Genomic DNA, 26,583 nt, shown 5'->3' with positions numbered 1-26,583 from the left:
TAGTTTCACAAAATACAAAATGACTAATAACAACAATAATGCACCACCAACACAACTATCAGCTTCAATGTCAACTGATTCGACTCAGCAGAATACAGATGTATTAAAAGGATCATCGATTATTGATGACATGTTTCCATTATTTACACATGTCTTTCAACAGGTAGATATTCCGTTGCCTCTAGTTTTCCCATTCCTTCTTTACTTCTTTTCACAGGTCATTGCAGTTTCTTTGTGGCCATGGAACTCATATTGGAAAGATCACGACGAAAATCATATTGTAGAGGAGGTAAGATTAGTTTTCTTCTGGATACCTAAGGATGCAAATTCAACTCACTTCGTAATCGTTTCAACAGTGTTATTTGCTCTAAATTTAATTTCGTTAATTTTAATAATCTTCCAAATTGAATACTTCAAGATACAGAGAAGCTTTATAAACTTTATCAACATTCCAATAAGATTCTATTTTGATACAATCCTCTTAGTAAGTTTAACCCCGACTACAATCACAATTGGAGAGTCGTTTTTATTAATGTGTACAAACGAATTTCACGTTCAGTATGTTATATCAATCATCTTGTCCGCCTTTTCTCTTGGTTATGAATTATTCTCATTTACGATTGTTCAAAGTTTCGCATCCAAATCTATTGCTATCAGCAATTCACTACTTCTTAATTTTGATCCAAGTCTCATGATTGAATGTATCGGTGGTATGATAGCATCAACTTTATTATACTTTATTTTAGCATTGTTTGAACCATGGGCAAGACTAATAGCTATAGCAATGCATGCTGCATGGTTTGCTTATATGTGCCAATATATTACAGCAAGATTACCTTTTGTTGCTCAACTTTCATCCGGATTGTCACTTTCTTGGTATTTAGACAACATTTTTGGAGATACTTTAATGATAATAACACATTTCTATAGAAATGTCAATCAATGGTTCTTATTTGGTTTTGTATATCTAACATTTCTAGTAGGTGCGCCTCCATTTTTGATTTATCTTAACTACAAACAAAAGAAAATCGTTAAATTGATGAATGAAGATCTGAAAAATCAGGATGATGCGAATGAATATTTCATATCTTTAGGGTTATCTAACAACAAGGTAAAAGTATTGCTATATTTAAGGACGGCATTTCAATTCAATTGTACTTGCTTCTATAATTGGACGCTTGTCAAATTTATAATTGAAAAGTACACAGATGAAGCTGTACTAAGCACATGCTTACATTTTGTTAACTTCTTTCCTAAAGAAACACATTTACTGAACAGGATTAGGCACATTATATTACAGACAAGGAAGATCCATTTTGCAACAAGATTTTTATTGTATCAAGTCGAGAACATTAAAACACTAAGAAACTATTCAGTCAGTAGCGCATCAAAATTAAAGATTATTGAACTGAAAACTATGTCAAAACAATGCGAGATGATGACAAGAGCAGCCGTAGATTCAACAAAGTTAACACCGACATATTTTGAGAACCTTTCTTACAAAGCGCGCATGACTAGAGCTGTTTGGATGGAAGCGCTGCAGAATGCACCAAATAATCCCAAGTTCTGTGAAGAATTTACGCGATACTTAGTTGAATGTGAAGCAGATTTTGATACAGCAATTAGAATGAAGCACAGAGGACAGATTATTGAGATGGGAAGGAGCTTTTCAGTCGATTATTGTTTTCGCTCTATGATAAGGGTCTTTCCAAACTATTTAAAGAAAGAAATTGTTGATTTTAATGGAGCAATTATAGACCAAAACAAGAGAGTTGCTAATAAAGCATCAAATTCTGTATCAGCTAACGGTTCAAACGGAGGAAACTCGAATGACCAATCCTTCGGCAAAAGTGATGACGATTTTGACAATGAAGTCGAGGAATTTGTAGCCAAACAATTACAAATTCAAGAATCAGAATTGCTTTACACAGAACATTAGAAACTAAGATTCCATCTTCAATAAAGATGATAGTTCCTACGTCGGCTATAATTTTAGTTTTAGTCTTTGGAATTTTCTGTTTTGGTTACGCATTTTCAGCTGATTGGCTTTCTGGCCAAACTTCATCCATGAACAGACTAGATTACATTTCACAGACAAGATTTTACATTGCACTGTCTAATGTTGATTTAGTCTTGCAATACTCCCAAGAACACGGAAAGCTACAATACTACATAGATGCGATGAAAGGTCTGATGAGAAGCACAGATCCAGTTTTCATCAACGTTTTAGATGATATGCTTCGAGAGATGCTCTTATTTACAAATAATGCATCCACAAAATTCCAAGAACTTATTAACAACATAGCAGAACTTTCATTAATTGGTGAAGATATATATTCCTTCGCGGGATCCCTTCTTAAACCCGAGAAATCAGTTTATTCATGTGGAGGTCCTAGAGGTAAAGCAGGTTTATATAATATATCAATATCGGGATTGATAGCTATGTCCATTTCCCATCAAAGAGAGTTCGCTGGACGTGATTCTGTTTATAATTTAATGAAAGAACCTACATACTGTGAACTTTTCCTGAATTTCCAGGTTTTCTACGAAGAAACAACAGCTTTATTCGATAAAGTATGCGATTATCAAAGGCAGAGTCTGAGGATTTAGATAAAATTTTCATGATTCTTTCGTACATTATTCTTGCATCGATATTCTTCATAGTTGTCGTTCCTGTTGTTGTAATACACTTCAAAACAGTCAAAACCCTCAAGGATATCATAGCAATGATTCATAGTTTCGATCCTAAATCGAAATCTGAAGCCAAAGCATTAATTTCTGTTTCATCACACGATGATGATACAAAAACTGCTGAGATGCAAGGAAATAGGCATGGATCAATTATATTAATTTCAATAATTTTCTTCATTTCATTAAGTTTCCTGTTTATTTCACTTATAATGTGCCATTTAGTTGTTCAAGCTAACAATAGCATTATCAAACTGAATGGATGGAACCAATATGCAAGTTTAAGGCTTAGTTTATCCGCCGAAAGTTTAATGCTGCTAATTTTCTCAGTTGCGATGCATGATATTCCTGAATCACGCGTTTTAGGATCAATTGGAGTCTTAGTTAATATGTCACTAAAGATCACAAACCAATTAGTTATAGCAGATTTGAATCTCACTCATGGAACAGATGAATTCCCACCTTGCGCAGGTTTTGACAAAATTTTAGACGATTACAATATTATTGACAAACCAACGAAACCTGTTATTGGTGACCCTCATGATTTCTATGCCCAAACATCAATTCATCAACAAATTGACGTTTACAACAGTTTTGTTCAATCATTAGCACAAGATGTATTGAAATTGGATGAACCTGTTAGTGAATTCCATATGGCAAACTCGATCCATGTTGTCAACGCTCATTTATGGATGAGGATGATGAATGTTACAAAAAGATTGATCAAATTAGCTGATGTTGAATACCATTCAATGTGTCAATCAATAGTTATTCTGGCTGTTATTACAGCAGTTTTAATGATCGCTTTCGAGTTAGTTGTCTACTTCTATTACAAGAATAGAGTTGGAGCTTATAGGCCAAGCCTGTTTGTTCTTAAAAGATTTCATCCAATGACATTAATCAACAACAAAAACTTTGCCAAATTTTTCTTGAAATCGAAAGATGTCTCAGAGAATGAACGATTAACTGTTGAAGGATCGATTATTCATAATGCTAATGACGCCATTTTCTGCACAAGTCAGTATGGAGTTGTTGAAGTTGTTAACAAGTCTGTTTCACAACTTCTTGGGTACACTTCTGAACAGATTTTGGGTCAACACGTTACAACGTTCTTTGCAACACAAGATGAAGAAAAATTCCAATCGAAATTGGAGATGATGAAGAGTGGACAAATATCAAATTTCTGCGAAGAAGATTTCTTGGCAGTCACTGATTCAGCAAATGAAGTTCCATGCCATGTTTCAATTTTCGGAATGAAGTCAAACAATGGAGATATCAATTCATTTGTTGTTATTTTGAGAGACCAAACAAGTTTAGTTGAACAAATGAAGCAAGCAGAAGAAGCAAAAGCCAAATCAGAAAAACTATTGTACCAGATCTTGCCAAGGGATATCGTTGTACAGTTGAACAGAGGAGAGAAAGATATCACATTCACTGTCAACTCAGCAACAATCATCTTCATTGACATTGTTCGCTTCTCAGAGTACACCGTCAACCTTAGTCCACAAGACATCATGCAGAACTTATCATTGTACTTTGCAGGTATTGACAAGATCGCTAGCAAGTACAACATGGTCACTAAGATCAAACTCATTGGTGACATCTACATGGCTGCCGCTGGTTTGTTCAATCCAGAAACATCTCCAGAATCACATGCCGAGCAAGCAGTCATGCTTGGTCTTGATTCCATCGCAGAACTTGATGAAATCAACATGCGTCTTGATTCATCTCTTACAATCCGCGTTGGTGTGAACAGTGGTGGTCCAATCATTGCAGGTGTTTTAGGTACCGATAAACCAGCATTCGACATCATTGGTGATCCAATCAATGTTGCAGCTCGTCTTCAAAGTACAGATGAAGCAAACCATGTTCATATCAGCCAAGCAACTTATGACTTAATTAATGGACTCAGTTTTGACATTGTTGCAAGAGGAGAAACTTTCTTGAAAGGAAAAGGCAAGCAAATGACTTACTTCGTTAACCCTATACAAGTCGGCTTAACAAGTACAGGTAGTTTTAGAAGACTTTCTGTTGGATGAATTAATCTTTATATGTAAATAAAAATAGCCAAATGTTTCAAACGAGTTTTTATTATTTCTGCTATATTAAACTATAATTTCATTGAAATATAATTTAACTTTTTTTTTTAAACTAGAAAATTTTGTTAAATGTGAAGGATTTTTGGCACACTCTATTTTTGATTAATGTTGTATTAGTTTCAATCTAGATTTTAATGAAAATTTAAAATGTAATATTAGAGAACGAGTCGTTCCATATATTTTGGCTTTAAATAAAATTCAACATCCTGTTCATGCATTAAAAACCCATGCATTTTTCTAAATTTGAATAATTGCATGCAATTTATACTAGTTTTCATTACAATTTATTTTTATTCTTTTTTAGTCAAAATTTACAGTAATTGATTTTGTTTTACTTTTTCTATGTTAATTCACACCTGTAATTAACATATTAAGAGTTAACTTATTATTGGATTGAATAATATGTTTCAATTATGCTGGATGATATAAATAAAAAACTTTTATTCAAACTTATCAAATATCCCACAGAAATTTTGTGAAAGTCTTTGACTAACTAAAGTATACTACCTATCATATGTAAAATCAACTAATTCATGGCTTGATTATTTTATACGTTGAATCCCTCGGCTTCTTTCAAATTTGAATTAATCTGACATAATCCTTTGAAATATTTATTTGATTGAATACTTTACATCAAAATTGAAAGCAAATTCAACCGTGCATGGTCGCTGAAAGAGTTATAGCGAATTGTTCATAAATTTGATTGTAAAATATACTTTATTAGAATCTAATTTTTGAGACAACAAAAGTGAATCCATTTTAAAATATCAGACCTACAAAATTTCATTGTTTAAAGGTAAATAAAAGTAATATGTTTCATTATCTTTTTATGCCTGACTCTCAAAACTTTCCTTAAATACGATAAATTTTCATTTTAATAGCTGATTGTATTAAATGTTCATATTTGTCGATTAACCGGACTTTTTTTTGAATGTGCAAATATGACGCAATCTTGCGTAATTTGCCAGAATGTTCGCTTTTTTGATTTTTTCTTCAGCCCAAAAAACTTACCAAGGCTGGCAGAGCCAACCAATACAAGAAGCAGCTCAAGAATCATATAATATTATCGAATGCCAGTTCGTTGGAATTGGTGGCGATTCTTCTTCAAGTGCCCTATGGTTACATGGTGGTACAACATCAACGTCAATATATTTGCTTGCCACATTATTCCATAGTTGTAAAGCAGGCCAAGGTGGCGCATTCAGTTTTACAGACAACGCCGATTTAAGGTTTTTCTTGTGCTGTGTTTCAAATTGTCAAACAGGAGGCAATTCATACAGAAAAGGAGCTATTGGATATGTAGTTCTAAAGAGTAATGTTCCAAGATTCGAATATTTTACTGCTAATTCAAATTCTGTTGGCTCTCGCAATCTTCACGTTGAATCAAGCCCGAATTTTGTGAATTGTAACTTTTCTAACAATATTGCTGATAATGGAAAGGAAAGTTACTCTTATGGTAATATTTATATTTATAATAATGGTGTTCAAACGACTTATGGATACTATTTTACAAATTTTTATAGAAATCAAAGCCCATGTTCCACAATATATCATGATTATTGCCAGACTCTATACATTAATTCTTGCAATTTTTTGGAAAATACTGTTACTGACTATGCCATGATATATTTCTGGTATTCATGGTACGCATATATAAAAAAATGTGTAATTAAAGGAAATACACTTGGAAGCACATATATTGCCGATAACAAACGATATTCACAAGGATGCGAATTTTCTGATTGCTATTGTGACAACAAAAAATTTGGATCTGGTTGCACCACGAAAAACTGGGATGAAGAACTGGATCAGAATTATATTTATACTTATTATGCAACAGCAAATTGTCAGGCTGTAAGACCTTATCCAAGAAGATCAAATACATTTGCACCAACACCTTATCAAACAGCTTTTCAGACACCATTCTTGACAGCAGCGAAGACACCATTCTCAACACCATTCGGAACAGCTTTCATGACACCATTCAGAACTATGTCATCAACACCTTTCAACACAGAAATAGCTACACCTTTCTACACAGAGAGTGTCACACCATTCAACACATTTTATATGACACCATTCAGTACAGCACACGAAACACCTGTTGTCACACCATTCAACACACATCAAACAACACCATTCGAGACACAATTCAGTACACCAAATGACACTCCATTTAATTCGATGTTCGAAACACCATTCGACACATGTTCCTCAACACCATACGAAACAGCTTTTGAAACACCATTCCAATCTGCATTTGAAACAGCATATGAAACACCATTCCAATCTGCATTTGAAACAGCATATGAAACACCATTCCAATCTATGTTTGAGACTGCTTATGAAACTCCAATTATCACAGAAGCAGAGACAGCTTTCGAATCTCCATTCGAGACAGTTTTCGAAACAGCATCACAAACAGCTCTCGAAACAGTATATGAGACACCATTTGAAACAGCATTTGAGACAGCATATGAAACTCCTGTTCAAACAGAAACAGTATATGAGACACCATTTGAAACAGCTCATGAAACTGTTTTTGAAACACCATTCGAAACATCATACGAGACACCATTTGAGTCAGCCTTTGTTACACCATTCAATACAGTTTTCGAAACAGCTCACGAAACTCCATTCGAAACTGCCATCGAGACACCATTCAACACTGCATCAGAGACAATGATTATCATTGCACCAGAAACAGCCTTTGAAACACCATTCCTTACCTCATTTGAAACCCCATATGAAACTGCCTCATCAACACCATTTGAAACAGCATTCCAAACAGCTGCACAAACAGCTTTTGAGACTCCATTCGTTACTGCTTTTGAAACAGCATATCAAACAGCATTCAAGACTCCATTCGATACTGCAGGTCAAACAATGAGTGAAACACCATTTGAAAGTGCATTTGAAACACCATTCGTTACTGCTTTTGAAACAGCTTTCCAAACTCCCGAAATCACACAAAATAATGTTCCTCCAATCGATCCTCAACCATCCGAAAATGAAGGCGACCCAGATAAACCAACAGAAAAACCATCCGAAAATGAACAAGGTAAACAATCAGAAAAAATTCTGCAAATGCACCATTCCATTCAGTAAGTTCTTCGACGAACAGTGGAAAAATTCAAGAACAGCAAACTACAGAAACAGCATCAAAGAGCAAATCATGGATTTACATCTTAATAGGTGTTGTTTGTGTTCTTGCTCTCATTGCAATTATTGTTGTTGTAGTTGTTCTGAAAAAGAAGAGTGATAATTCTGATTCCCTTGAGACAGAACCTGCTGATGACAATCCAGAAACTGTGATAGGAGAAGATGAATTTGCCGCAGAAGGCAACACAACAGATGTCTTCAATTTGACGTCCTCAATTTGTGGTGATAATGATCCATTTAATGTCGGTTCGGACTTAGAAAGTGATTCTGTTAACGAAAATTATGTCTTTATATAATAAAATATGTATAGGGTTGTTAAAAATATCAAAAATTAGCGTTTTGAAGACACCATGGTGTCTTATAATTTTCCCTTCCTTATTGGCGTGTAGAAATAAATGCGCCAATAGATTGAAGAAGAAGAATTGTTTTTCTCTTAATGAACTTTAATCCTTTTGATATAAGAATATTAAAAACATTAATATAATTTCGATTTCGGAAATTAAATTTCCAAATTTTTTGTCGATTTCGGAAATAACAGGATCCCGCATCCAACACGCAACAACAAAACACAAAACACACTTTTTGGTTCTTTCATCGTTTTAATCGTAATTTATGTAATACATGATTTGGATAAATTTTACAAAAATAGAACCTATATTATATTCTTTTCAAAGATTCTTGCAAATCATCAAAATAATTGTATTTTAAAAAACGATCAAATTATCCTTTCATTATTTTAAACTTAAATTAGTTTTTATGATTGACTAAAGCAATCATATTTATTCATCATTAAATAAACAAAAAAATAATATTTGAGAGTTATTTCAAAAAAAAACACATTGAATTTATTAATATGTCTCAATTTCAGTATTATAAATTTTTATAATTTCAATATTTTGAAATACACTTTTTAATATTTCAATATTTATGATATTTCAATGTATTAAGTGGTCTCAAATTGAGCTTCTCAAATATAAGTTGGCCTATTCAAATAATAAAATTAAATAATATTTAAAATAATAAATAAAAGTGATTGAGGTCATAGCAAAACGGCTGTTTCAGTCATTAATTCTTAAAATAAAAAGGGTAAAAACTAAATAAAATGGGTAAAATTCAATAGTGTCTGTGCTATCGTTCAATTTGAAGGTGTCTTTTGAAACCGCAAGACACATTGAATTTTTGAATAGGGTATTGTGGTTTGACAGACACCAATGAAAAAAAATAAAATGATATTTATTTTAAATATATAAGATCCTTATATAAAATATAAATATTTTATCGTTTTATTTTCTTGTTTTAGAAATGTTTTTTATTGAAAAATCAATAAAACTAACTCCAAAATAAAATTTTTGATTTAAAGACACTATGAAGACACCAGGCAAATCTTCCAAGACACCTATCGTCGGGAATCTAACAACCCTAAATATGTATATGTTGCGTTAATAATTATATTTTTTTCCCAAAAATTATTGAATAGATTATTATAAATATTTCGATCTTGATTTATTATAAGAAAGGCGAAGATATGGAGATGTTCAATTTCTTTGAAATAAAATTAGAGGGATATGTCTCCAGAATTTCATACCAAGCAAGCAATCATGCCGGGTCTTGATTTTATCGCAAAACTTGATGAAATTAATATGCGTTTTGATTCATCTCTTACAATCCGAGTTGGTGTCAATCAGTGTTTTAGGTACCGATAAACCAGTATTCGACACCATTGGTGATCCAATTAATGTTGCAGCTCATCTTCAAAGCACAGATGAAAAAAAAAAACATATTGAAACTCACCTTCAAAGTTTATAATGTAAATTGAAAGATGTACCAAGCTAATTGTAAATGGTATGAAGAATAATCTAAAATTATGTAAAATCAAGAATCGATTTTTATAATATCAAAGTTCACTTTATTGAATTGTTATGTGATATTATTATTTTTGAAAATATAGCGCCATATAGTACTATTCTATTGTTGACATGATTTAATTTGAGATAATAATTTATAAATTTATTTTTAACGCAAATTGATCTAATTTTGCACCATAAATTTATTAACTATATATATTTTTTTACAAAAAAGTTAAATCAATATGAATTTAATGGAAATCATGTTAAATCTCGCGGAATTTAGTTCTTATATGATTGTTTGTCGTATACATATTCAATCATAGCATGACATTTTAACTTATGAATTCACTGAAATGAAGGCCTTTAATTATTCTGCCACAATCCTCTCAAAAAATGCTTATTGAATAAATAATGGTCACTAAAAAAGTTGAGATATAATTAAATATATGTCCTATTTTTTAATTTTTTATAAGTGTATTTAATTTTTGATAGAGAAAATTGAGACACTTTCAAAATATAAGACCAATAGTATTTTAATATTTAAATATAATTTAAGATAGATTATTTTGATTTTTTTCCGCTGATTCTCAAATTATCTTTAAATTCGATAACTTTATTTATATTAGCTAATTATATAAATTATACATAATTGTTGTTTACCCAGACACTTGATTTTGAATATGCAAAAATGACGCAATCTTGCGTAATTTGCCAGAATGTTAGCCTTCCTAATCTCTTCTTCAGCTCAAAAAAATTATCAAGGCTGGCAGAGCCAACCAATACAAGAAGCAGCTCAAGAATCATATAATATTATCGAATGCCAGTTCGTTGAAATTGGTGGCGATTCTTCTTCAAGTGCCCTATGGTTACATGGCGGTACAACATCAACGTCAATATATTTGCTTGCCACATTATTCCATAGCTGTAAAGCAGGCCAAGGTGGCGCATTCAGTTTTTACAGACAACGCCGATTTAAGGTTTTTTCTTGTGCTGTGTTTCAAATTGTCAAACAGGAGGCAATTCATACAGAAAAGGAGCTATTGGATATGTAGTTTCTAAAGAGTAATGTTCCAAGATTCGAATATTTTACTGCTAATTCAAATTCTGTTGGCTCTCGCAATCTTCACGTTGAATCAAGCCCGAATTTTGTGAATTGTAACTTTTCTAGCAATATTGCTGATAATGGAAAGGAAAGTTACTCTTATGGTAATATTTATATTTATAATAATGGTGTTCAAACGACTTATGGATACTATTTTACAAATTTTTATAGAAATCAAAGCCCATGTTCCACAATATATCATGATTATTGCCAGACTCTATACATTAATTCTTGCAATTTTTTGGAAAATACTGTTACTGACTATGCCATGATATATTTCTGGTATTCATGGTACGCATATATAAAAAAATGTGTAATTAAAGGAAATACACTTGGAAGCACATATATTGCCGATAACAAACGATATTCACAAGGATGCGAATTTTCTGATTGCTATTGTGACAACAAAAAATTTGGATCTGGTTGCACCACGAAAAACTGGGATGAAGAACTGGATCAGAATTATATTCATACTTATTATGCAACAGCAAATTGTCAGGCTGTAAGACCTTATCCAAGAAGATCAAATACATTTGCACCAACACCTTATCAAACAGCTTTTCAGACACCATTCTTGACAGCAGCGAAGACACCATTCTCAACACCATTCGGAACAGCTTTCATGACACCATTCAGAACTATGTCATCAACACCTTTCAACACAGAAATAGCTACACCTTTCTACACAGAGAGTGTCACACCATTCAACACATTTTATATGACACCATTCAGTACAGCACACGAAACACCTGTTGTCACACCATTCAACACACATCAAACAACACCATTCGAGACACAATTCAGTACACCAAATGACACTCCATTTAATTCGATGTTCGAAACACCATTCGACACATGTTCCTCAACACCATACGAAACAGCTTTTGAAACACCATTCCAATCTGCATTTGAAACAGCATATGAAACACCATTCCAATCTGCATTTGAAACAGCATATGAAACACCATTCCAATCTATGTTTGAGACTGCTTATGAAACTCCAATTATCACAGAAGCAGAGACAGCTTTCGAATCTCCATTCGAGACAGTTTTCGAAACAGCATCACAAACAGCTCTCGAAACAGTATATGAGACACCATTTGAAACAGCATTTGAGACAGCATATGAAACTCCTGTTCAAACAGAAACAGTATATGAGACACCATTTGAAACAGCTCATGAAACTGTTTTTGAAACACCATTCGAAACATCATACGAGACACCATTTGAGTCAGCCTTTGTTACACCATTCAATACAGTTTTCGAAACAGCTCACGAAACTCCATTCGAAACTGCCATCGAGACACCATTCAACACTGCATCAGAGACAATGATTATCATTGCACCAGAAACAGCCTTTGAAACACCATTCCTTACCTCATTTGAAACCCCATATGAAACTGCCTCATCAACACCATTTGAAACAGCATTCCAAACAGCTGCACAAACAGCTTTTGAGACTCCATTCGTTACTGCTTTTGAAACAGCATATCAAACAGCATTCAAGACTCCATTCGATACTGCAGGTCAAACAATGAGTGAAACACCATTTGAAAGTGCATTTGAAACACCATTCGTTACTGCTTTTGAAACAGCTTTCCAAACTCCCGAAATCACACAAAATAATGTTCCTCCAATCGATCCTCAACCATCCGAAAATGAAGGCGACCCAGATAAACCAACAGAAAAACCATCCGAAAATGAACAAGGTAAACAATCAGAAAAAAATTCTGCAAATGCACCATTCCATTCAGTAAGTTCTTCGACGAACAGTGGAAAAATTCAAGAACAGCAAACTACAGAAACAGCATCAAAGAGCAAATCATGGATTTACATCTTAATAGGTGTTGTTTGTGTTCTTGCTCTCATTGCAATTATTGTTGTTGTAGTTGTTCTGAAAAAGAAGAGTGATAATTCTGATTCCCTTGAGACAGAACCTGCTGATGACAATCCAGAAACTGTGATAGGAGAAGATGAATTTGCCGCAGAAGGCAACACAACAGATGTCTTCAATTTGACGTCCTCAATTTGTGGTGATAATGATCCATTTAATGTCGGTTCGGACTTAGAAAGTGATTCTGTTAACGAAAATTATGTCTTTATATAATAAAATATGTATAGGGTTGTTAAAAATATCAAAAATTAGCGTTTTGAAGACACCATGGTGTCTTATAATTTTCCCTTCCTTATTGGCGTGTAGAAATAAATGCGCCAATAGATTGAAGAAGAAGAATTGTTTTTCTCTTAATGAACTTTAATCCTTTTGATATAAGAATATTAAAAACATTAATATAATTTCGATTTCGGAAATTAAATTTCCAAATTTTTTGTCGATTTCGGAAATAACAGGATCCCGCATCCAACACGCAACAACAAAACACAAAACACACTTTTTGGTTCTTTCATCGTTTTAATCGTAATTTATGTAATACATGATTTGGATAAATTTTACAAAAATAGAACCTATATTATATTCTTTTCAAAGATTCTTGCAAATCATCAAAAATAATTGTATTTTAAAAAACGATCAAATTATCCTTTCATTATTTTAAACTTAAATTAGTTTTTATGATTGACTAAAGCAATCATATTTATTCATCATTAAATAAACAAAAAAATAATATTTGAGAGTTATTTCAAAAAAAAAACACATTGAATTTATTAATATGTCTCAATTTCAGTATTATAAATTTTTATAATTTCAATATTTTGAAATACACTTTTTAATATTTCAATATTTATGATATTTCAATGTATTAAGTGGTCTCAAATTGAGCTTCTCAAATATAAGTTGGCCTATTCAAATAATAAAATTAAATAATATTTAAAATAATAAATAAAAGTGATTGAGGTCATAGCAAAACGGCTGTTTCAGTCATTAATTCTTAAAAATAAAAAGGGTAAAAACTAAATAAAATGGGTAAAATTCAATAGTGTCTGTGCTATCGTTCAATTTGAAGGTGTCTTTTGAAACCGCAAGACACATTGAATTTTTGAATAGTGTATTGTGGTTTGACAGACACCAATGAAAAAAATAAAATGATATTTATTTTAAATATATAAGATCCTTATATAAAATATAAATATTTTATCGTTTTATTTTCTTGTTTTAGAAATGTTTTTTATTGAAAAATCAATAAAACTAACTCCAAAATAAAATTTTTGATTTAAAGACACTATGAAGACACCAGGCAAATCTTCCAAGACACCTATCGTCGGGAATCTAACAACCCTAAATATGTATATGTTGCGTTAATAATTATATTTTTTTTCCCAAAAATTATTGAATAGATTATTATAAATATTTCGATCTTGATTTATTATAAGAAAGGCGAAGATATGGAGATGTTCAATTTCTTTGAAATAAAAATTAGAGGGATATGTCTCCAGAATTTCATACCAAGCAAGCAATCATGCCGGGTCTTGATTTTATCGCAAAACTTGATGAAATTAATATGCGTTTTGATTCATCTCTTACAATCCGAGTTGGTGTCAATCAGTGTTTTAGGTACCGATAAACCAGTATTCGACACCATTGGTGATCCAATTAATGTTGCAGCTCATCTTCAAAGCACAGATGAAAAAAAAAAACATATTGAAACTCACCTTCAAAGTTTATAATGTAAATTGAAAGATGTACCAAGCTAATTGTAAATGGTATGAAGAATAATCTAAAATTATGTAAAATCAAGAATCGATTTTTATAATATCAAAGTTCACTTTATTGAATTGTTATGTGATATTATTATTTTTGAAAATATAGCGCCATATAGTACTATTCTATTGTTGACATGATTTAATTTGAGATAATAATTTATAAATTTATTTTTAACGCAAATTGATCTAATTTTGCACCATAAATTTATTAACTATATATATTTTTTTACAAAAAAGTTAAATCAATATGAATTTAATGGAAATCATGTTAAATCTCGCGGAATTTAGTTCTTATAAGTACAGTATACATTGTGCGTCGCCTGTAGCCTACAGCTACAGGCACCGACACAATGAAAAAAGTGACAGAAAACTGACACCATACGGGCGCGCATATGTACGCATATATGTGTAAAAATAAACGTTCATATGTAAACTAACCTTTATTCACTAGCAGGGGCTGATAAATCATAATCGTCGAGAAGTACGATAGGTGGCCCCACAGGTTTAATCTGTATGGAGAGGCAAACGTGACGTAAGAAGCATAACACTGGTTTCTCAGTATATTTAATAGACTCTGCTGTTGGCTTAACTGTAAGCTTATATGTAATAGGTGAATTAGATAACTGACCCTGTTGGAATGTATAATCAGTTTCGCAAGGGAATCCACATAGGTAATGACCTAAGTCATTTGACTCGATTCCAAATTGAGGGACTGATGTGGTTGTGATAGACCTCATGACATCATAGTTGAAGCCAACAGTATCGTTATTATTGTTAGTGGCATTTGCCTGCATCTCATAGAAGATTGGATCATTAGATGCTTGAGCCTCAGCGGGTATGTTACCATATGCTCCACAGTTCAATTGAATTTGTTCAAACAATGGATTTTCATAGGTAGTGTTATAATTAGGTGTTTTCTTAAATAGTGTATAAATGGTGTTCACATATAATGGAGTAAATGCTGCCGTGAATGTACAAGGAGTTCCTTCACCTTTAGCCATTGAACCATCCATAGTAATGCAGTCAATTCTTTTGATTGGGAAGTTTAGAGTCTTTGCCGAATATCTTGTCACCAAATCACTATAGATGTTAGGGTCCAAAGAGAATGAGTTACAGTATGTAATCATTTCAAAGAAGTTTGCATTCTTCTTAGTGAACTTAATAAACTTGGTACCAAATGATATCGTACTCTTATCGGCATTCCAAGTTACAGTATCAATAACTTTGATACCTTCATAGATAGGAGTGAAGTGATTAGTGATTGGAATATAGCTTGTAACATTGGCTTGCATGTTCGGTAATGGTAGAATATCCTGATAACTTAATGGTGTCCAAACCATACCAGCAATACTGAACTTAACCTTAAGTTGTAAGTTACCAGCAAACGCTGGAAGGAATCTAATGTTATTAAGTATTAGGAATCTTCTTAGGTCAATCTTGATTGGTATGTGGAACTTTAATGTAGTTGCACCACTAATTGGTTTATTGAACTCAATAATCTGTCCAGAACGAACTGTATCACATCTATTGAAAACATCTTTATGTCTAGCCTTACTAAATACATCAACTTTCTTAATAGCTTCTGTTGTAGATGCAGTAGAAGTAATGTAACCTTCTTCTCTAGCATTATCTTGTGTATAAACACTTTTACCATTAGCGATTAATTGATATGATTCAACAGCATAGAATGAATCAATGTATCCCAACCAAATTGCTGGAAGATGTGCACATGATTTGCCACCAGCATATTTAGTATCAATTGCTTTAATTGCTGTAACATTTGATCCTGTAGGAGCTGTCTCAACAGCTCTTTCTTTATATACTTCACCATCATATTTAGGAACTTTTTCATCAGCTGGTTCAGTTTCTGTTGTAATTATGCACTCACCATCGACATAACCACTAATGAACGTATTATATAAGTCAATCATGTTCTCACCAGGTGGTGATATGTTAAATGTAATATAACCGTTATCAATAGTATTTGTCGGCATAGCTGGCACTTTTGTTGGGACATATCTATGGTTAGTATCTCCAATAGGAACTGCCCCATCAACTTGATCGAAATAATATCTTACTTGTCTGATGGAATCAGCAATACTGTATGTATTGAGGTTATCGTTCAACATCTTTCTCAGCTATAAAAAATTTACAATCTTCTTATTCTTGGGATTATTCGTCTTATTTGTGGCTGAGGTTTAGGAGGTTCTGGTTCAGGCTCTGGTTCATCATCGAAGTGTATTCTTTTCTCTTCCATTGATTGAACATATTCTTGATTCTCTTTAGTTTCCTTCTCACGTTCAATTGGGTCCATGTTTGGTTCATTAACTACACTGTTACGTTCTAATATCTTTGTCATCATCTCTAACAACATTTTATTAGTATATGCTTGTTCTTCTTCTTTCTTCTCATCAACTTTAGGAGCTTCTTGAACAACAGGAGCTGGGGCAGGAGCTGGTGAATTCAATGGTGCCTTTCTCTTTCTAACTTGAACTGAACCATTCTTCATATGACAAACATAATATAATGGATGTTGTATTCCTTTAGCTTCATTCAATATGATTGATTGCTTTTCACTTGGTGAAAGTTTTGACGTCATTTCTATCCTAATAAAATTTTTTACTCCTAACAAAATGACTGAGAATACTTTCGACAGAGAAGCACTCAAGAATGAACTTCGTGAAGAAATACTTAATGAACTCAAACCAAAAGAACAAACACAAGAAGAGAAACCAGCTAAACCAAAGCGTAAACTCACAGAGAAACAATTAGCTGCATTAGCAGCTGGACGCGCAAAGAATCCACGAATGATTGCAAAGAAATTGAGAGAAGAGGAAGAAGCTAAGAAAAATAATAAGTAAGTGTTTAGAACTTTAACTTACGTTCAAAAGATGACTTCGTTGAAATAGTGAAGTCCTTATTTTTGTTGAAGCATGGTTTCGAACCAATGCACAAGTCAAAGGTTATCTCATCACCTTCATAAAGAGATTTGTACAATTCCACGATGCTATATTTTTCCCCAACTTTCTCAGGGAAGAACAAACCTTTCTTCTCGTCATAATGTACTTGTATCGCATCTGGGAACATTTGGTTTGCAGTAAGTGCAATTACGTCCTGTGTGATTCCCTTCATTCGACAGTGGAAAGCAATTTCCTTGAGGTCATTGGTTAATTCGTCGAGGTAAGTCTTCTTTCCAACGAATATAGATCTTTGTGCCTTAGACATATGTCCTGCAGTAATCTCTGCAAAGTCTGAATGAAATTGACCCAGTGCTTTTCCAATGAGTTCTCTGTTATACCTTCTCTTGTATTCTTCTGCTAACTTATCTAAGTCCTTCTCATACAAGTGTAAACTATCTGTATCCTGATAGAACAACTTCAAGCCCAAATCTTCTGCTGTGAAGAATACTTCATTCATGATTCGTTTGGACATAGAAAGGATTGAAACACCTAATGGACAATAGTTAAAGTGACGAACGATAGGTTTAAATGACTTTACACATGAAAGTTCGGAATCGGGGATGAACTCTATTGTCTGTATGTCATTATAGTTCTTAATGATATAGTCAGTGAGCTTATTGTCCTTGATGAAACGAATCTTTTTGTCAATGGGCTTTAATATCGTCTTACCATAGATACTGTTCAAAAGAAGTTTGATGATCTCTTGTATCGGATTACCTTCCTTCTTATACTTAGCACGTAATTCGAAGAGCTTCTTAACTTCATTCCTTATTGTCATGTCCCTTTTTCCATCATAATAGTATCCATCAATGACTTTGCATGAGATCTCTTGGAACTTGATCAGATCTTGAAGCGTAATGTGGTCTACGAACATCTTGCAGCATGTATTGGAACTTCTGGCAACATGTAAGTCAGGGTTGATGTCAGGATTGACGACAATCAATGGGAATGCTGAGTTCTTACCGATCGACAAGATCTCGATCTGACAGTAAAATCCTGAGATGAACTTTTCCTTTGTTGGTTCAGCTTGGTCATCATCAAAGAGATGCTCCAACAAGTATTCACTGCTCTTCATCTCTTCTGTCATAACTTTTGGAATTCCTTCTAAACAGTAAAGTCTAGCAATTGCTGATGGATACAATGATACAGCATCGAAGTCAGTGATGAGTTCTCCTTCATTGTATTGCTTCTTGTTCTCAGCTAGCATGCATCTTCCTCCTTGAATACACTTGGAAATATATTCACGAGGTTTTCCTGCAAGATCAAAGAGATTACCGTTCTTCCAATATACTCTCTTCTCAAAGAGTTTGTTTGAGATAGAACTTATTGAAACATAATCATAAGCATCTATTTCAAACTCAGTCATGAGGTCATTGCGGAACTTAAGAAAGCCATCTCGTAAAATGCGTACATCTTGACCGCAATAGAATGACGAATAAACTTCCATGTCAAAGTGTTCATCATCAATCTTGCAATCTTCAATCTTCTCAATGTTCTCATTAAAAGCTTCAATATCTTTGACATGATTCATGGCATCATCGATGTTACCAACTTTAGTTGTATTAACTAACTCTTCCGTGTAGTAATTATATGGGAAAACTTCTTTTTCACCACTAGTGAGGTGAAACATTTCAGGGAATCTTTCCAACTTAGTTGAGATGATTGCATAAGAGTCTTTGAAGCAGAGAAGTTTTCCTTTGTACTTTCCTTGTATCTGCATCGTTTGTGAACCTTTGATGATTGGAGTTCCTGTAATCTCTTCTAACTGAGACATGAGAAAAGTGACATCGTACGATAAGTTGTGGAAATAAACTAAACTCTTATCTGGTAAAGCTTCGAGGAATTTTGACGCACAGTCACTTCCCCAAATTGATGTATAACCATCATCGTCATCTTCCATGAAACAAATGTTGTATGCTTTGTGAATGTTTCCATCAGTTGATGCTTCGAAGTCAGCAAAGAAAACATGTTCTCTTGGGAACTTCATGTCTTTCTTCGTCTCTGAACTCCAATCTTTCTTCATCCTTGCGCAATAACGCTCATTGTATGTGAGGTCAATCATTTCTTCAAGGTTCTCATTATACATCGTTGTGAAGTATGTGCAAAGTTCTCCTGTTCTAATTGGTTCGAAATAATTGTTAGCAAACAAGAGTTCAATGACTTTTGCAAGTGGTGTAACTAACTTTGAGTTAATTGCATACCTTGTTTCATATCTTCTGTTAACTAACATCTTCTTCTCTAAAGTCCAATCCTTGCACAACTTACAAACATCTTCATAGTTCTTGATGAACATTGAACTTATTGGAAGCTTTTCGTTCAACATGTAGTGGTCATACATTAATAAAAGTTCTACTGTCATCTTTGGTTCTTCATCTGGTTCATAAGTATATGAATGATTTGAATACTTCTCGTTGTATTTGATGACATGGAACCTTATTCCTGTTTCTTTGGCAATAACCTTAATCTTTGACATTGGAAAATCTTTGACACGAATGATTTCCCTCATATGATTAATTGTTGCTTCGTCAACACCAGCTTGAATACAAGCGTAGATGAAACATGAATCTTTCATCATCTTCTTTGCTGTCTCTGCATTAAGTTCGTTGAAGATCTGATACCTCTCTAAGTTAATAGGTAATTTGCATGTCCATGTCCAAAGCTGACCATTACGTGACCTGTTTCTCTTCTTTGAATGGTTTTGTTTGATGATCTTGAGTGCGATCTTTTCTTGACCTGCTGCTCTCATCGTATCTAACATAACTTGTTCTTCAGCTGTGAGTTTATATGGTGTGTACGTTCCTTTTCTCAAAGCAGAAGCATCAACATCTGAATAAGCTGTATAGTCAAAGATCTCGATCTTCCTTAACGAAGGAATACTACAAAGGAAGAAGTCATAGTTTGATTCAAGGACTTTAGATGCTAATTCTTGTACTTCTGCTATTGGAGCTTCATTAAGTAACTGATGAACTAATGATCCCATTGTATTGATGTTCAAATGACGCAAAATGTTTCTCTTCTCATCAAAGTCGTAATAGAATGTCCACTTCTGTTTGAAAAGGTCTATCTGTCCAATGAACTTTGCCATAACTCTTGGAAACATCTTGTTGAAGTAATCTTTTCCTCTTGGACTGTATTGGTCAATGTTAAACATAATGAATCTTTCTCCTGCTTTAGTTATTGGGTCTAACCATTTCTCATCAGGAAGTTTTTGACCATTAATGTTCTTAACAACGTAAAAGGCATTCTGTATTTCTTTGTATGCTAATTCGCTCTCATCAATCTTTGGTGGAGGGTCTGAGTATATTGGTTGCATCTCCATTAACGCTCTATTATGAGATCTCTGATCGTGATCTAAAGCAACTGGGGAATTTGAAGCTGGAACATTCATGATACCATTGTAGTCATCATAGAAGCTCTTAGCATTCTTGAAAATATCTGCTACACTTCCTGTACCTCCTTGATTCTTAATTGCCAGAGCTAATTTATTGGTAATGTCTTTAGCTTTCTTAGGCATTTTGATCCCAAACATATCAAGCATACCTTTCTTATCTTCTGGTGAAAGGTTATTAACTAATCCTTTTATAGCATTGAGCATGTTGGTCTTTTATAACCGATAAAAAAATATACGTTATTTTTTTTTAATCGTCATCGTAATCATAATCGTACGAAGATTCTGTATCATCATCACTGACATCATTGGTTTCTCTAACTTCTGGCTTATCTGGTTTAATCTCTATCACCATAAACATTGGTGACAATAATCGAACAGGCTGATCTTGGAAGTCAACTAAGGTAAACGTAACATTAGTTAGTTCCCATGGAAATGCATCTATCCATGGTGAGGATTCCTTACATATAAGTGGTTTACCAGATATCCAGAACTCATTGATGTTATAACATGTAGATCTGTACATGATCTTTCTTCGATCATCAACTTGGTCAATATTATTGAACCCAGAGATGACAGACATTGATGAACGAAGGTATAACTGATACCCGAAGTTGAGCATAGGTGGTTTTGGCATTTGTAGATAATAATTATGTACAATAGGTAGTTCTATTCCATATGCACCTAAAATAAGATTTGCTCTATGTGAAGCATCTTTTAAATAGACTTTATGTCCTTTGTCCTGTGACGTAAATATAAGTTGATTCGTAGCACTCAGTGAAACTGTTACATTATGTTGACCTTTTTTCTTGTTATAATAATCAAACTGTTTTGTTACAATCTCTTGTAGTTTTGATACAATAGTATCCATATCAAATGAAAGAGCTGACTTAAATGTACACACCTTTTCTTCTCCATCTTCGTCTAACTGTAAGACAAAATAATCTGTTTCGTCACAAACAATAAAGTTCGCCATAGTACTGACACTTTTTACTCTCATCTTTATCTTACTTGGATGCCCCATGTTAGGATCTGCTTGAAACTGTATTGTCCCGTAGTTATTAGGATCAGTCGATTGTAGATAATACATCATTTTTATATGTAGTAAAAGAATGAGTGTTGTTCCATATGCATATGAATGTTATAAGTCTAGCGTACTTCAATATAAAGAATATACTCTCAGAATTACTGATAATGCTTTAGTCATACATAAAGAAGGTGCTGATGAAGACATTACCATCGGTCCTGGTATATTACCTATCGAGCAACCAGATGGTACAATTGTTGAAACAGACTTAAATCAATACCTTCAAGCGTTACAGAATCGTGTGACAAAAGTAGAGAATAATTACTTAGATGCTCCATTCTTCACAACTGATAGAGATTATATGTTTTCATGTATGGCGAGTAATGGTTTGCAAGAAACTCGTGAGGTAAATATTAATGAAGCATTAGAGACTATAATATATCATGTTAAACGGTTATTATCGATTGACCATGGAGTTCATTTTGACCCAAGGTCTACACTGTTCAATATACCAATGATTGAAAACAGTCAATTAACATTTAAAGAAGATACATTGTATAATGCTTTAAACGCAGCATTTGCTTATATATTAGGTCATGAACAAGTACAAAATAGTGGTATTGCAATATACTTAGATAAAGTTATGTTAAAGAAACCATTGACATTCACAGAAGATGGTCCAAAAGCAACTGGTATTGTTGGTGATGGAACATTATTGACGAAAGAATACTTAGCAAGTCATGTCGGAGAATTTTTCTCCACTAATGATAGCATCAGTACAACACCAGAAGTTATTTTATTGAAGAAACCAATCACATTTGATGTTAAAGGAAAGACAAAAGCAACTGGTATAGCTGGCGATGGAGTTCTTCTGACTAAGGAATACTTGAAGAAAAATATCAATGACTTCGTTGAAATTGTCAAAGATAAAGAATCTGGTCTTAAGTTCAACCCTTTATCATTCATCTTTGCCATAGCAAACGCCGGTGCTACTGCAGCCTCATGGATATCACTCCAGAGTCAAATAAATGCTCTTTGGGCTTTTGTTGAAAGTCAAGAAGGTATAGATACTGTTCTTGACACTCTGGGTAATCTTGGTCCAAATCATAAAGGAGGTTTTGTGGATGGAATAAAAAATTTAGTTGAAAAGACTAAAACAAGTTTCCAGAAGATAACTCATATAGAAAGATTCAGAAATGAAGGTTATATGGAACTTGAGAGTTTTGATGTGACTGGACCTTTGGAACCAATTCCAATGCCACGTGATGCTAATGATGAAGAAGAGAAAGATCCTGGACCAAAAACAATCATTTCTACGTTAAGTACTTTGTACCCTGATTTTGTGACCTTAGTGAAAGTTGCTAATACATCAAGAAAGAACAATAATATTAATATGTCTGGTACTGATGACCTTACTGATTATCTTTATCTCATTCTTGCTGAATTAGCGAAGAAAGTTGAGGAGAACAAAAATAATGGAGGAAGAACTGCACTTAAGATTGCAGACAAAGCTGACAAAAGTTATGTTGACGAAGAGATACGTAAAGTTGCATCTAAAGAATATACTTTACACAGTCTGTCATACTTAAGACAATCAAAGGTCCAGAGAAAGATATGTACCCAGGTGATGGTACAACAGTTAAAGTTAATGAAAGAGTTTCATTCCCATCTGGTATTGATGCAAAAGAAGTATATATTAATGGTGAAAACATCAATACAACATTGATTCCTTTGAAAAATAATGAGTTCACTGAACCTTTGACAGTTAAATCAATTCGTTCAAGAGAAGACAAACCTGTTATAATCAATAAAATAAGAGCAGACGACATAATATTGAACTATACCCTTGGTTCAAGTGCACCTTTAGAGAATCCAAGTACAAGCGTAAAAGATACACTAAACTCCTTAAATAACAAATGTATGAACATTGAAGATCATGTCAGAAACTTTGAAACACATGAACTACCAACAATGTTAGATAAGAAAGCTGACAAAGAACATACACATAAATCCTTCTCAACTGTTGCTATAGAAAGTATTGAAGGAACGGTTGAAGAAACTGGTGGGGATACATTATATTGTAAACCTCCTAACTTTCCACAAGGTTTAACATCGGATGACGACATAACGACGATGAGAAACATTAGATGTAAAGATGTTTATGTCATGAAGGATGAACATAATATTAAATTCACTGCTCAAGATTTATATGACAAGAAAGCAGACAAAACAGAGCTTCAAACATTAAAGACAGAAATACTTCAAACATTATATCCTGTTGGTTCTATTTATACGTCAATGAACTCAACAAATCCAGAAACAGTTCTGGGTTTTGGTACATGGCAGCAGATTGTAGACAAATTCTTATACTGTGCAAACTCTTCAAAGCAAACAGGAGGTTCGAAGAAAATTACTGAAGCAAACCTTCCACCGCACACTCATACAGGAACTACAAACACAACAGGTAGTCATTCACATTCAATAACAAAAAGAGGTTATACAAATCTTGCAGCAGGTTCGGATAGACAGGGAATGCATAGATATGATATTTCAAGTGACCCAGTAGATTCAAGCGCAGGTATTTTCTGTGGAACCACAGGAAATCATTCACACACTTTCACAACAAATCCAACAGGCTCGGGTGCAGATTATATGCCACCATTTATGACTGTATTCGCTTGGTTCAGAGCTGCTTAACTCAAGATCACGATCACAAACTGTTTCTCAGTATGAATGAGTAGCTCTATTTTTACATCATTACTGAAGTATTTCTTTTCTTCATCAATGACAGAAAGAATGTTTTCATCATCTTTTAAAGATCTTACCAAAGTTAGATCTTCATCAGAAAATCTCAAAGAAAGACTCATTTATGCACTAATAAAAATATAGCTAATTATTTTTTTATCTGAACTTTTTATCGGGTATATAAAGATGTCTGAACATCATATAAAGTTCTTTAAGATCCAACAGTTTGTAGATGAAGTGAAGAAGCAAAATAAAACAGCAAAGAGACTACTTATATGCTTACCACAAACATTATGTCAAGGAAAGTATGGTTATAGTGCAAGTCCGATCATGATCTTTGTCGATAAGCAGAAATACACAAATGAAGGTTTAGCTAATTTACTCAAGTTTGAAAAGATAGCTATAAACATTCCTGACCATTTCTCAGCGAGAATAAACCTTGACAAGACTAAAAGTTATTGTTTATATGTAGATCTCACGAAATCAACAAAGAGTAAAGACAAAGAATATAACCCAGTTGAACTTAAGACAATGGGTAAGAACTTACTCAAAGCTGCTATCAAACCTGTCGAAGAGATCGACATTGAGGATGAAGCAGAAGAAATAGATGTAGATCCTGATGTTATAAACGATAAAGTTTATTTTTGGAGGAAGATGGTGTCAGACCATTTATCTGGCATGCTTGTTCTAGGTAATTGCAGAAACCTAGAAAGATTGTATTGGTCTGAGTTTCATATGTTCTTCATCTCTCCATTGAAGCAAGTAAATTTTCATGAAGAGTTCGTCTGGATTCTCAGGCTTTGGTACACACTGATCGAAGATCTGTATGACCTCTTCATGACCGTACTCCCTGGTCAGACATGAGTGTTCTGAAGAACTTTTGCATCTTCGGACCAGGTTTAGCATCTATGCAACGAGTGGGTCTCATTGACATTTTTGTCACTTTTATTTGGTCGAATGGAAGGATTCGAGTTCATGCCACTTGACAGCAAAGAAGGTGCAGAAGAGGTTGTTGTTGCTGCATTCTATGCGAGCTCACACGTTGACGCATTCCGAACTTACCAGGATGACCTCGAAAAAGAAGGTCGAAAGCTTGGAAAGATCCAAATGTTGCTTGAGTTCTTCCGTGGAAACCTTGCACAGAAGTATGAGAAGAAAGAATAAACAACTAATTATTACTGAGCTTAGCTCATAAATGTAAGTTTTTACTCTGATCAGATCTTAGATCTCGTCGGGACAAGCGGAAAGGATAAAGTCCATGAGCTGGACTTTTGTCTTAGTGAGCGGTACTGCGGTCATGAGTAGTTCGCGCTTGTTTGAGCCACTTGGAACGCGACCCTTCCAATTCCTCATAGATCTCAAGGCAGAGATCGTGAAGAACTCAAGGACAAAGAGTCTTTGAGACTTGGTAAGGAATCCCTCATCATCTCTTTCATCCTGGAGGGTCTTTGTGGATGCAGTGGACTTGATCTCGTCTTCCTCGATCGGATCATTCTCATAATCTTCATCACCCTTCTTCCTAAACGTCATCTGCTCTCTCTTGTAGTCGTTCCTGAGAGCATTGAGTCCAGCTTCAAGATCTTGTGAGTTCTTTGCAGGTTTATTGAAAGTTTTCTTTTCCTGCATTTGCTGTATAAGCTGGGTTTGCTGTTGCATCATCTGCATCATCATTGCCATCATATCTAGTGTTGGTGATGCTGGAGCTGGTGTTGTACCATCTTGGGACATTCGGTCGTCGGTTATGTCTTTACAAAAGACTGCTTTACAAAAGACAGCTTTACAAAAGACAGCTTTACAAAAGACAGCTTTACAAAAGACTGCTTTACAAAAGACAGCTTTACAAAAGACGTCTTGACAAAAGACAGCTTTACAAAAGACTGCTTTACAAAAGCATTTTCTCACAAAATT

The 26,583-nt window shown here is 33.8% G+C and overlaps 6 protein-coding genes and 1 pseudogene across 7 annotated transcripts, besides 1 other annotated feature; all 7 read left to right on the top strand.

The window, feature by feature from the left end:
* Positions 1–19: 19 nt before the first annotated feature.
* TVAGG3_0200260 (guanylate cyclase protein) lies at positions 20–1,939 on the top strand (the record flags this gene model as incomplete). The annotated part of the gene is made up of 1 exon (XM_001308260.1): positions 20–1,939. The coding sequence occupies one exon, from the start codon at positions 20–22 to the stop codon at positions 1,937–1,939; it is 1,920 nt and encodes a 639-aa protein (XP_001308261.1).
* Positions 1,940–1,965: 26 nt separating this feature from the next.
* On the top strand, positions 1,966–2,610 carry TVAGG3_0200250 (guanylate cyclase protein; the record flags this gene model as incomplete). The annotated part of the gene is made up of 1 exon (XM_001308259.1): positions 1,966–2,610. The coding sequence occupies one exon, from the start codon at positions 1,966–1,968 to the stop codon at positions 2,608–2,610; it is 645 nt and encodes a 214-aa protein (XP_001308260.1).
* Positions 2,611–2,621: 11 nt separating this feature from the next.
* TVAGG3_0200240 (guanylate cyclase protein) lies at positions 2,622–4,727 on the top strand (the record flags this gene model as incomplete). Its single annotated transcript, XM_001308258.1, has 1 exon — positions 2,622–4,727. The coding sequence occupies one exon, from the start codon at positions 2,622–2,624 to the stop codon at positions 4,725–4,727; it is 2,106 nt and encodes a 701-aa protein (XP_001308259.1).
* Positions 4,728–5,754: 1,027 nt separating this feature from the next.
* Positions 5,755–8,291, top strand: TVAGG3_0200230 (uncharacterized protein; the record flags this gene model as incomplete). Its single annotated transcript, XM_001308257.2, has 1 exon — positions 5,757–7,297. A coding segment is annotated over one exon (1,541 nt), but the record flags the coding sequence as incomplete, so codon positions are not given.
* Positions 8,292–10,512: 2,221 nt separating this feature from the next.
* On the top strand, positions 10,513–10,718 carry TVAGG3_0200220 (uncharacterized protein; the record flags this gene model as incomplete). The annotated part of the gene is made up of 1 exon (XM_001308255.2): positions 10,513–10,718. A coding segment is annotated over one exon (206 nt), but the record flags the coding sequence as incomplete, so codon positions are not given.
* A 1,510-nt stretch (positions 10,719–12,228) lies between these two features.
* On the top strand, positions 12,229–13,005 carry TVAGG3_0200210 (bifunctional inhibitor/lipid-transfer protein/seed storage 2s albumin superfamily protein family; the record flags this gene model as incomplete). The annotated part of the gene is made up of 1 exon (XM_001308254.2): positions 12,229–13,005. One exon carries the CDS (start codon positions 12,229–12,231, stop codon positions 13,003–13,005), a length of 777 nt encoding a protein of 258 aa, XP_001308255.2.
* Positions 13,006–14,956: 1,951 nt separating this feature from the next.
* Positions 14,957–26,583: part of a mobile genetic element that runs on past the window's edge.
* TVAGG3_0200190 lies at positions 23,324–24,119 on the top strand (annotated as a pseudogene). Its single transcript has one exon. A coding segment is annotated over exon 1 (796 nt).

The sequence above is a fragment of the Trichomonas vaginalis genome, chromosome IV (assembly GCF_026262505.1).
Source record: "Trichomonas vaginalis G3 chromosome IV, whole genome shotgun sequence".
In the NCBI taxonomy this organism is placed as follows: Eukaryota; Parabasalia; order Trichomonadida; family Trichomonadidae; genus Trichomonas; species Trichomonas vaginalis.
Note: the sequence above shows the minus strand (reverse complement) of the source record. Positions and strands in the feature narration are given on the sequence as shown.